The sequence below is a fragment of the Triticum dicoccoides genome, chromosome 6B, assembly GCF_002162155.2.
Source record: "Triticum dicoccoides isolate Atlit2015 ecotype Zavitan chromosome 6B, WEW_v2.0, whole genome shotgun sequence".
NCBI lineage: Eukaryota > Viridiplantae > Streptophyta > Magnoliopsida > Poales > Poaceae > Triticum > Triticum dicoccoides.
The window spans coordinates 406,020,579-406,033,530 of NC_041391.1; the positions used below are offsets into that span (position 1 = coordinate 406,020,579).

At 46.5% G+C, this 12,952-nt stretch overlaps 1 protein-coding gene across 1 annotated transcript in view; it reads right to left on the reverse strand.

Moving 5' to 3' along the window:
- LOC119324835 (beta-1,3-galactosyltransferase 7-like) overlaps positions 1–12,952 on the reverse strand; it is a 31,174-nt gene that overhangs the window by 12,852 nt on the left and 5,370 nt on the right. Inside the window, exons 2-5 of the mRNA XM_037598603.1 lie at positions 5,925–6,024; positions 5,777–5,835; positions 5,476–5,675; positions 3,036–3,099 (exon numbers count right to left, since the gene is read on the reverse strand). Coding sequence (XP_037454500.1) covers positions 3,036–3,099; positions 5,476–5,675; positions 5,777–5,835; positions 5,925–6,024 — 423 coding nt within the window. The remainder of the gene's footprint in view (positions 1–3,035; positions 3,100–5,475; positions 5,676–5,776; positions 5,836–5,924; positions 6,025–12,952) is intronic.

Sequence of the window (12,952 nt, forward strand, 5' to 3'; positions counted from 1 at the left end):
GCTTGTCTAAGTGTTGGTTCGAACCGGGCAGACTGCGGGGCCACCTCGGGGCAACTCGAGGGCTGGTTTTACTCGTAGGCTGACCTATCCGGTGTTGCCCTGAGAACGAGATATGTGCAGCTCCTATCTGGATTGTCGGCGCATCGGGCGGCTTTGCTGGTCTTGTTTTACCATTGTCGAAAAGTCTTGTAAACCGGGATTCCGAGTCTGATCGGGTCTTCCTGGGAGAAGGTCTATTCCTTCGTTGATCGCGAGAGCTTGTCATGGGGTAAGTTGGGACACCCCTGCAGGGTATAATCTTTCGAAAGCCGTGCCTGCGGTTATAGGCAGATGGGAATTTGTTAATGTCCGGTTGTAGATAACTTGACACCAGATCCGAATTAAAACGCATCAACCGTGTGTGTAGCCGTGATGGTCTTTTTTCGGCGGAGTCCGGGAAGTGAACACGGTTTTTGGGTTATGTTTGACGTAATTAGGAGTTCAGGATCACTTCTTGATCATTACTAGTTGACGACCGTTCTGCTTGCTCTCTTCTCGCTCTTATTTGCGTATGTTAGCCACCATATATGCTTAGTCGCTGCTGCAGCCTCACCACTTTACCTCTTCCTTTCCCTTTAAGCTTTGCTAGTCTTGATACCCATGGTAATGGGATTGCTGAGTCCTCGTGGCTCACAGATTACTACAACAACAGTTGCAGGTACAGGTTATGTGATGATCATGACGCGAGAGCGATGCTTGCTTGCGTTGAGTTCTTCTTCTGCTTCTTCTTTGATCAGGGGATAGGTTCCAGGTCGGCAGCCTGGGCTAGCAGAGTGGATGTCGTTTGAGTTTCTGTTTGTGTTTCATCCGTAGTCGGATGATGCTCTATGTATTGTGATGTTGTATTCGTGTGGCATTGTATGCCTTATGTATGTATCCCCATATATTATGTAATGTTGATGTAATCCACCTTGCAAAAGCGTTTCAATATGCGGGTCTATCCTTGGTAAGACCTTCGAGTTCCTTTTGGATAGGGTCGCATATTGGGCGTGACACACCGCCCCGGAACCAACCCCATGCGCCGCCACAGCCTGACCATCCGCCCGCGCCGCCCGACCCGCCTGCCGCGTCGCCGCATCTCGCGCTGCAGCCATGCGATGGGATGAGAGAGACCCCCCGCCGCTGCCGGCGCACAGCGAGGGGAAGGGAGGGCGTAGGAAGCGGCCGCGGGATGTAGATTAGGGTTCCACCGACGCCGCCCGCGAGAGCGACGCGAGGGACGTGGTTCCCTTTCGTGTTCGAACAAGTGATGACGGCACTAATGACTTTCCAATTAAAATGGACTACACCAGGCGTCAGTTTGGAGCCCTTATCTTTTTTGCTTTGGTGATGAATGAGGGCACAAGGGATATACAAGGAGATATCCCATGGTGTATGCTCTTTGCGGATGATGTGGTGCTAGTCAACGATAGTGGGACGGGGTTTAATAGAAAGTTAGAGCTGTGGAGACAAACTTTAGAATCGAAAGGTTTTAAGCTTAGTAGAACTAAAACTGAGTACATGAGGTGTGGGGTCAATACTACTAGGCACGAGAAGAAGGAAGTTAGCCTTGGTGGGCAAGCGGTATGAAGCAGCACAAAGGTTGTGGAGGAGCAACTCCACCTTGCTGCTACAATGTGTACAACACAAGTGTTGAAGGAACAGCTTCAACGTGTTGCGCTAGATATCGCTCTAGAGGCAAATGTAGGCCGATAAGGCAGCAAGAGTTCAATCCAGAACTCCTAGGGCACAAGATCTACTCCAAGATCTTAGATAGGAACAACAAGTTCTATTATAGGTAGTGGGTACATAGTCAGAGTACAAAGTAGAGGTGAGGACCTCTATTTATAGGGCTTTGGGAAGCCTTCACATACTTCTACTTATAGCTGGAATACTCTAGAAACATTATTTAAGTTTCACCATTGTACTCATAGCTACTCACAACTAGAAGACTCCAGAAAACAGTAGGTAGGATAGAAAAGAAAAGAAATACTCCCTCCGTCCCAAAATTCTTGTCTTAGATTTGTCTAGACACGGATGTATCTAATACTAAAACATGACTTGATACATCCGTATTTGAACAAATCTAAGACAAGAATTTTGGGACGGAGGGAGTACTACACTAGAGTGAAAGTATCTAGAAGTAGCCGAACAGATCTGGCATGTGTTCTCTTTCTTCTTCTTTTTCTCTGATCTATTGTTCCTCATCATAGTACCTCAGAAGGACACCTTTCAATATTTTGGGTCGATGTTGCAAAAGGATGAAGATGTCAGCCATCAAACCAAAACTGGATGGATGAAGTGGCACCAAGATTCTGGCGTTCTATGTGATAAGAGAGTGCCACAAAAGTTAGAAGGCAGATTCTATAAAACGGCAAATCAACCTACAATGTTGTATGGCGCTGAATGTTGGCCAACTAAAAGGCGACATGTCCAACATTAGGTGTAGCAGAGATGCACATGTTGAGATGGATATGTGGCGACTCAAGAAAGAATCGGATCTGGAATGATGATATACATGATGGAGTTGGAGTGACCAATTGAAGAGAAGCTTGTCCAACATTGTTTCGGATGGTTTGGGCATATACAACACAGGCCTCCAGAAGCGCCAGTGCATAGCGGACGGTTAAGGCATGTTGATAATGTCAAGAGAGATAGGGGTAGACCAAACTTGACATGAGAGTAGTCTGTAAAGTGAGATCTGAAGGACTGGAATATCACCAAAGATTTAGCCATGGACAGGGGTGCGTAGAAGTTGGCTATCCACGGAACCATGATTTGGTTTCGATATCTTACGGGTTTCAACTCTAGCCTATCCCAACTTGTTTTGGACTGAAATGCTTTGTTGTTGTTGTTGTTGTTTTGTTGTCATAGATGCCTGCGGGAGTACTTTCTAAAACAGACGAGAAAGAATCATCCAAATTATATGATTGCAGGCTCTAGGCAGAGAATTTTGCAACACCAGAGATGATTAAACAGTAAAAATGACCTGGGGGCAAGAAGAACCACTTGTTTACCTATGGCCTATAGTGAAGCGGATAACTATTCCCTTCTGTTCTTCAAGCTGCAGCAGCTTCTCACCTAAATGGAGAAGAGAACTTCAGTAAAAATAAAATAGTGGACTATGACAACAATTGGAATTCAATAACAATGTAATAAATATCAAGATGGTTATAAGGGTTATTATTCAATAACAATGCAATAAATGCAGAAGAGAACTGTAGTAAAAACAAAATAGTGGACTATGACAACATTTGGAATTCAATAACAATGTTATAAAGGTTATGGTTGACATAACAAAGAAAAGGAAAAGTATATACAGTATGCACATTTACTTGAATAACTTTTGCTACAAGAAAAAACCATCAATTTAGAGCTTGCTGGCCCGGCTTAGACCTATGTGAGGAATCATTGGCCTAAAAAAGATACATGGGAATTATATCCTTAAATGGTAAAAATCAAATGTCACATGTTTACCAAGTTCGAGCGACGTCTTCATAGCCGTCTGATACTACGCACAAATCTTGGCGCTCTCCACTTGCCACATCACCAGGGGATCCTTCGCTTCAGAGCGGAACTGTGAGAACGAGGCTCCAATCACACCCACCCAGTCGCCACCACCCATTTCGACCCCACTTCCTACTGATTCTTCCATCTCCTCGCCTTGTGTGCCCGTATTCTGTCCAGTGAGCTCAGTGACCCTTGGTCGTGTTTTGATGATCTGATCTTGCACCGCCAACATGTTTATGTGCTTACGTCATCGTCGTTGGTAACATCTTTTCTAAAACAGGCCCATGCAGGATGCAGCCCATGAGCGCATTCAGAAGACACTTCATCGCTTGATTGACACCTTCCACATACCAGGTGAGTGTGCATTGGTGCAAGAATTGGTAAATTCCTGCAAGATTTGTCAATGGAACAAGACCAAGACTCTTCATCCTGCTGGTCTGCTTCAGCCTCTGATGGTGGCCTCATCGGTCTGGTTGGATATCTCAATGGATTTTATTGAGGCCCTTCCTTGTGTCCATGGCAAGACAGTGATCCTTTCTGTGATCTCTTCTCTAAATATGCACACTTCATACCATTGGCACATCTGTACACTGCTATCTCGATGGCCAGAGCTTTCTTTGACGGTATTGTTCAGCTCCATGGGCTTCCACAGTCCATTGTATCATTCCTCGCTTCATGACACTCCCTTCAAGGTGGTCTACGGCCATGACCCTCCTGCTCTACCGACTTATAACAAGGGCGAAGCCAAAGTTGAGTCAGTAGGGACCGCCTTACAATAACGTGATCAGTTTCTTCAGGCCCAACAAGGCAACAACGCAGCAAGAAGTACTACGATGAGCATCATCGGGATTCATTCTTTGATGTTGGTGAGTGGGCATGGCAGCGCCTTCACCACAGGCAAGCTGCTTCATTGCCAGGCCATACACGTGGCAAGTTAGCTCGGCGCTTTTATGGACCTTACAAGATTCTGGAGCATGTTGGTTCTGTTGCCTACAAGCTGGATCTCCTGGAAGGCTCTCGTCTACATGATGTCTTCCATGTGAGCCTTTTGAAGAAATTCCACTGTGTCGCTCCTTATGTGACAGCCACCATCGTCGTTGATTCAGGATGGTCGCGTCATTCCAGAGCCTGCCAAAGTACTAAGCTCAAGCATGCGCAGAGGAGTGAAGCATGTGCTTGTTCAATGGGTAGGTTCTTCGAAAATGGATGCCACTTGGGAGCCCCGTGCTGACTTCATCAAGCAATATCCAGATTATCAGCTCGAGGACGAGCTGCTTGTCGATGAAGGGAGAGATGTTATGTGGGTTCCTTATGTTACGCGGAAGGCAGCAGGGGCAGGTTAGGCTGTGGCTAGACAAGGGCAGTTTGATGTCCAGAGGATGCCTCTGTTTTGGTAGTCTTCAGGTTGTTAAGGTAATCTAGTTTGAATCAGATTCCAATTAGAGTCCAGGATATGTCAAAGTAGTACTGGCCCATGTCCTATATAAAGGACCTACTAGTGTAAGCTAGAGGAGGAATATAATCAATAAAGTCTAGTTTCCCTAATCCATGTTCTCTATCTCTAATCCCCACTGCCTTCTGCTACTGCACGACGGCACCGCCTCGCCGACGAACCGTCGGCCCCCAAGCACCTCCAGGCCACTGGATCGCCCTCAGATCTAGGGGCTGTTCCACAGTACCATATGCTTAATCGGGTGCATGTGCGGAAACATGGTCAGATAAATGTATTCAATCACGGCATGATAGTGTAAACAATGGTGACTACAGAAATAAAACAGTCAACAAAAAGAGACATGTTGCTTCTAACTGCAAACGAATGGTTGTTTGGTGAGCTCTTTATGGTACCCTGTATTGAATAACAATACACTAACTAGATCATCAACATCCAAATTCAGTAACCACAAACATGCTATTATTCATTGCAATTAACACCAAAGTATTACCAACCTTGAGGCATCCATGTCTCCCTGATTGAATCACGACGCTTGCGGCTACTGAAAGCGGTGTTAACTCCAACGACAACGAATGCTTTTTTCCTTGGTTGACTAGTTTCTGAAGTTACTGGCACACCAGAACGGACCAGTTCCAACGTGCTTCGCTTTGCTGCAAGCTCCATCTGCAGCGTTGAGATTGACTTATCCAACAATCTACCACAAACAATCCGAAGAACAAAAAAAAATCAGATACAAGTAACCAAAATACAGTTGAACTCTTAGATTTAACACTGGATGGGGTCAAATGAGCTCACTGTATGGCTTCATGGGTCCTGGTTACCTCTCCCATTATATCCTTGTGCTCCCCATGCTTCTGCAATCCAATTGTAAATTAGTCAGTTCAAGGAAAAAGCAGTATAAAACTTGATAAATCATGCAAATTTACTGAATTTGGAAACCCACCCTCTTTGTATTGCAATCCTCTGACACAAGTTGCAACTCCTGGTCTTGTCTCCTGTGTTGGGACATGATGTGGTTATTGGTACTTGGTGCTGTCCAGAAGCTGTAAAAGCACCGGTAAGGATTCGTCAATAAATTCCAAAGAGCAACAACAAACAAGTATTTCATCTTCAAAATATGTAACTTGAATTCCCTGGAGATTAGGAACCAAAAATTATCCTTGCTCTTTGTTATTTGTTTCAATTACAGCCCTTTCCAAAGATCAACTGAACAACCTTCAACTTGAGTCCCAATAAATTTATATTTAGCTACAATTTCAGTCAAGATAAAATCTCTGTCCAACACAACTTCTCTGGCATGTAAAATGCTGTACCTCTGTACCCATAATATAAGACGTTTTTGCAGTTCAAAATTGTGTTAAATGTATTGTGACATATCATGTCACGTACATGTCACGTATGACAGAGTCCAAGGCGCAGGATCTAGGATAGATAGTTGGTTTAAGTTACATGTAATCTCTCCTTATCTCTTGTTCTGCAAGTTGTAAACCTCCTGTAAAATCCCAACGATGTATGCGCTTCAGGGATGTGCGCCCCTGCCTATAAACACGAAGCACGTCGCCTCAGGTCGAGGTAAGACGTTTCCGCATATCGCACATGGTAATCAGAGCCTCCTCTTCCAAACCCTAGCTTTCGATCTCCATTAGTGCTAGCCATGTCTTCCTCCAGTGCCATCCAATCAAACCTAAGTGGTCAGGTCACGGAGAAGCTCTCCCAGACGAACTACGTCCTGTGGCGCACCCAAGTCACGCCGCAGTTGAGGGGAGCCGGCTTCTATGGCTACGTCGACAGCACCCTGCCGGAGCCGTCCCGCCTTCTCGTCACCAAGGACAAGGATGGGAAGGAGTTGTCAGAGCCCAACCCTCTCCATCCCATCTGGGTGAGGGAGGACCAGCAGGTTCTGGGCTACCTGCTCAACAACCTCACAAAAGAGGTGCTCGTCGCGGTCACCGCGGTCACCACCGCACACGCCTTATGGACAGCACTCGCGGGTATGTTCGCGTCACAGTCCTTGAGCCGTGTCAACAACATCCGCACTGCCTTGATCAATGCGCAGAAAGGAAATCAATCGGTGGCCGCCTACTTCGCCGCCATGCGCGGCCTTGCTGATGAGCTTGCCGCCGCCGGCAAGCCCATCCAGGACGACGAGCTCATCTTCTACCTGCTGCACGGGCTGGACATGGACTACCAGCCGCTTGTTTCTGCCCTGGATGCCCGCGTCACGCCGGTGTCCCTTGATGAGCTCTACGCCATGTTGAGCAACTTCGACCAGCGCGTCGCCCAGTACCACAGCGCTGGCGGCGGGTTCAAGTCATCGGCGAATGCAACAACCCGCGGGAGCGGTGGGTACTCCTCCCGTCATCGCGGTCCTCCTCGCGTTAAGGGCAAGCACAGCAGCGGCAACACCAACAACTCTGGCTCCCGCGGCGGCCGCCCCACCTCCACCAACAACAAGGGTCGCCGCGGCGGCTCGTGCCGATCACGCCCTGACGTCGTTCGCTGCTAGATCTGCGGGAAGCCCGGCCACACCACCAAAGACTGCTGGTATCGTTTTGACGAAGACGATGCCTCCTTTGAAGATGATGACAAGGTCGCTGCTGCCGCTGAAGGATCCTATGGCGTTGATACAAACTGGTACCTTGATAGTGGCGCGACCAATCACCTCACGGGGGAGCTAGAGAAAGTGACTCTCCGTGAGAAGTATCACGGGAAGGACCAGATTCACACCGCCAGTGGTGCAGGTATGAGCATACGTCACATTGGTCACTCGGTTATACGTACCCCTTCTCGTAAAATTCATCTTCGCAAAATTTTGCATGTCCCTAGTGCCAACAAAAATCTCCTATCCATTCATCGCATTACCATTGACAATCATGTCTTTATTGAACTCCATCCCTTTTTCTTTTTGATAAAGGATCAGGCCACGAAGAAGGTACTATATTGAGGTAGATGCGTTCGAGGGCTTTACCCGTTGATTCCGGAGCTTAGGAGGTTCAATAAACAAGCCTATGGTGTTGTCAAACTTTCCTCAACACGTTGGCACGATCATTTAGGGCATGCTTCTTTTCCTCTTGTTGAACGTTTGCTTAGGAAACATAGGCTCCCGTTTGTTGGTGAGCGAAATATTGAAACTATTTGTGTTCCTGCCAAAGAGCAAAATGTCATCAATTACCTTATCCTATTTCTACAAGTGTCTCTACTCAACCGTTGCAATTAATATTTTCCGATGTTTGGGGCCCTGCTCCTAGTTCTGTTGGTAGACACACATAATATGTAAGTTTTATTGATTACTACAGCAAATTTTCTTGGATCTATCTTCTTAACAAAAGATCCAACGTTTTTCAAGTGTTCAAAAACTTTCAGGCACTTGTTGAACGCAAGTTAGATCGCAAGATCATTGCGGTCCAATCCGACTGGGGAGGGGAATACGAGAAATTAAATTCCTTCTTCCAAACACTTGGCATCTCACACCATGTGTCATGCCCCATGCTCACCAACAAAACGGCTCTGCCGAATGCAAGCATAGGCATATAGTTGAAGTTGGTCTAGCCCTTTTAGCAGGTGCTTCCATGCCTCTCAAGTTTTGGGATGAAGCGTTTCGCACTGCTGTTCATATCATCAATATGCTCCCAAGCCGTGTCATAAACAATGAAACCCCCATAAAACGGCTTCTTCATATCAAACCTAACTACACATCTCTACGTGTCTTTGGTTGTGCCTGTTGGCCCAATCTCCGTCCATACAACTCTCGCAAACTCATGTTCCGATCCAAACTGTGTGTCTTCCTTGGCTATAGTGCCCAACACAAGGGGGTTAAGTGCCTAGATGTTTCTACCGGGCGTGTTTATATTTCTCGCGATGTTGTGTTCGACGAGAACAAATTTCCCTTTGCCGATCTTCATCCAAACGCCGGTGCTTTACTTCGTAAAGAAATCCTCCTTCTACCATCTTCTCTTACCGGCTTTGATGAAGGGGAACGAAACCTTGATGATCATATGTTGACTAACCCTCAAACCACTGTGCATGAGTTGTGTGATGTTGCAGAAGAAAACGAAACGGCAAATGGTGAAGAAAATGAAGTGAACGGGCCATATTTCATGTGCCCCGAACCAGGGAACAAATCCGCCTCGGGATCAGTTCCCGCGGCAGAGGCAGACCTGCCCAGCAAATCGGCCTCGGGATCTGTCGCCACTGGCAGGGGACAGAATCCCCTCAGGAATCCACGCCATCAGCTGCGCGTGGAGCTGCCGACGGCGCGCGCGAGCGAGCCCGCGTCTGCCACGCGGCCATCATCGATTCGTGGCGGCACCTCCACCAACCCGAGCGAACCGCACGCCGCCGCTTGTCCGCCTCCTACTGGGTCTTCGGGGGCCCGGTTCCCGGTCCAACCCGTGCACTACAAACGGCGTGACCTGCGCCGGCCGACAGGCGCGGGACCTGCCTCTGGCGCAGCAGACGTCGGCCCTCCATCACGGCGCCATGATGAGCCTCGTCCGCTGGGATCTTCTGCGGAGCCGCGCCGTTGCACATCGCCGTCTGCCACCACAGAAGATCCGGTGGCAGAATCTGCCGCTGCCTCGCCAGATTCTGCCTCGGGATCGGTTCCTGCTGCACCTCCTGCAGGTTGCATGGGATCCTCCGCGCCATCCGTGCCAACTACTTCACCACCAAGACGTACACGGCTGCAACAGGGGGTAATTCAACCAATTAATTATAAGCATATTACAAAATATGGCATGGTGTGTTCTACAGGTGAACCATACACACTTGATGAAGCCCTAGCTGATGAAAACTGGAAGAAGGCCATGCATGAAAGAGTACATGGCATTGAAAAGAAACAAGACATGGCATTTGGTCCCTCCACAGCACGGTAAAAACCTTATTGATTGCAAGTGGGTGTTTCGGATCAAGAGAAAATCTGATGGCACCATTGATCACTACAAGGCAAGACTTGTGGCCAAAGGCTTCAAGCAACGGTATGGTATTGATTATGAGGACACATTTAGTCCGGTGGTAAAAGCTGCAACCATTCGTCCCGGCCCTCCATCACGGCGCCATGATGAGCCTCGTCCACCGGACTAAATGTGTCCTCATAATAAATACCGTACCGTTGCTTGAAGCCTTTGGCCACAAGTCTTGCCTTGTAGCGATCAATAGTGCCATCAGATTTTCTCTTGATCCGAAACACCCACTTGCAATCAATAAGGTTTTTACCGTGCTATGGAGGGACCAAATGCCATGTCTTGTTTCTTTTCAATGCCATGTACTCTTCATGCATGGCCTTCTTCCAGTTTTCATCAGCTAGGCCTTCATCAAGTGTGTATGGTTCACCTGTAGAACACACCATGCCATATTTTGTAATGTGCTTATAATTAATTGGTTGAATTAAAAGGGGGCTGGAGTCTCAGACAGCTAGACGTACAGAACGCGTTTCTTCATGGTGTTCTGGAAGAGGAAGTGTACCTGAAACAACCTCCTGGGTTTGAAAATCAACGTGCACCATTGCATGTGTGCAGACTTGACAAAGCGTTATATGGGTTAAAGCAGGCTCCAAGGGCGTGGTATTCACGTCTCAATCAAAAGATGCAAACTCTTGATTTTGTTCCTTCTAAGTCTAACACTTCACTGTTTATTTATAACAAGTGCAATACTCATATCTTCATTCTCATCTATGTTGATGATATTATTGTTACAAGCTCATCTGATGAAGCCATAACAGGATTGTTGAAGGATCTTAGTGCAGAGTTTGCTCTTAAGGATCTTGGAGACTTGCATTATTTCTTAGGGATAGAAGTGAAGAAACATGATGGTGGACTTCACTTGTCTCAAGAAAAGTATGCAACTGATCTGGTAAGAAAGGCTGGCCTACAAGGCTGTAAACCTTCACCTACTCCATTATCCAGTTCAGAAAAATTATCTCTCACAGAAGGACAAGCCTTGAGTCGGGAAGACAGCACTAAATACAGAAGTCTTGTAGGTGCACTCCAATATCTCACTCTTACAAGACCTGATATATCTTTTGCTGTTAACAAAGTCTGCCAATTCCTTCATGCACCCACTACTGTTCATTTGACTGCTGCTAAGCGAATAGTTAGATATGTCAAGAACACTCTTAATATTGGTCTCAACTTCAGCAAGTCATCATCCACACTTCTTAGTGCTTTCTCAGACTCTGACTGGGCAGGTTGTTTGGATGACAGACGTTCCACTGGGGGATTTGCAGTGTTCTTTGGTCCTAACTTGATTTCATGGAGTGCAAGGAAACAGGCTACTGTCTCCAGGTCCAGTACTGAGGCAGAATACAAAGCATTAGCAAATGCTACAGCTGAGATCATATGGGTGCATTCTTTATTGAAAGAGCTTGGTGTAAAAAGCAAACAAGCTCCATGCTTATGGTGTGACAATTTGGGTGCAACTTATTTGTCTGCTAATCTTGTTTTTCATGCCAGAATGAAACACATTGAAATTGACTTTCACTTTGTCAGAGAGCGAGTGGCTCAAAAACAACTTGATATTCGCTTTGTGCATTCCAAGGATCAGATTGCAGATGGATTCACCAAGGCTCTACCTACTAGAAGCTTTGAAGACTTTAAACATAATCTCAACTTGATGAAGTTGTGATTAAGGGAGGGTGTTAAACACAATGTATTGTGACATATCATGTCACGTACATGTCACGTATGACAGAGTCCAAGGCGCAGGATCTAGGATAGATAGTTGGTTTAAGTTACATGTAATCTCTCCTCATCTCTTGTAACCAATTCTATCTCTTGTTCTGCAAGTTGTAAACCTCCTGTAAAATCCCAACGATGTATGTGCTTCAGGGATGTGCGCCCCTGCCTATAAACATAATCTCAAATTGAACTGCAAAAACGTCTTATATTATGGTACGAAGGGAGAATAACTTTGACAGCGCAAGTACTTATTCCAAATCCAAGCTTTACTAATAGAAAGTAAATCCACACTTCAATAAAGAGAGAGAGAGAAAGAAGGGGGGGAGAGAGAGAGAGGGAGAGAGAGAGTAGGAATCCACCCACTCCATCTAGAGAAAGCACTGGTATACTAGCTCAGTAGTACGCGACCTAAATGAACATTCACTTATAAAAAAGGCAAGCTCTTCAATATAGATCTCACACGGGCATTTAATTATTAGGCTTGGCTGCAAGTAGCAGGACATTCTTCGAACAAAGGAAATGCAGTGGCGAGCTTGTATCTACTATATCTAAATAGGAGCCCCCCACTAGCTGATTTTCCTGCGCTCTCACGTGTCCATGTCACCATAAATTCTTTCAGTCATTTGATTGACCACAAGTGGCTCAGATCTGCAGTCCAAGAGTTGATCCCCCCTTGCTCCACGTACCTCCCGTTAGCTCCTCCTTCTTGGCTCCTCGCCTCCCGAGAACGCAGCATGGATGCTTCGACTCTTTAATTTCCTCTTCAACTCCCCCAATTCATGTGTCGTCCTCTTCTCCTACCATCCCTGCCAAAGTTCCAAATTCTAAATGCATTCCTACTATATATGCATCCGACCTTAGGAGTGAAGCACAGTACTGATATGTGTATGCATCACACCAATCCGCTTCACGATGATTGAAGCCAATGCAAGCCAGTAAGTAGCCGTAGTCTTGCACATGCTGTTTTGGGTTCATATATATTATATCACTGGAGGTTATATATTGATCACTTCAATTTCTACCTTCAGTTTCACGGGCTATACTACCCAGCTAAATTACTCTACATCTATGAACTGTTCTAAAAACCGGCCGACTCATCAGTTAAATGACCAGTGAATCGCTGCTTGGAGGCACACCGATTATACACCCTATTGGGCAAGTTAACTTTTTTTGAGACAAATTCAGTGAGTTAACTGGCCACGGGGATTAATCGGTCTGACAAGCCCATTATTCGGGTGTCAAACCAAGAAATGGGGCATCGCCCGTGACTCTCCCAGCAATCCCACACCTAGGGCTG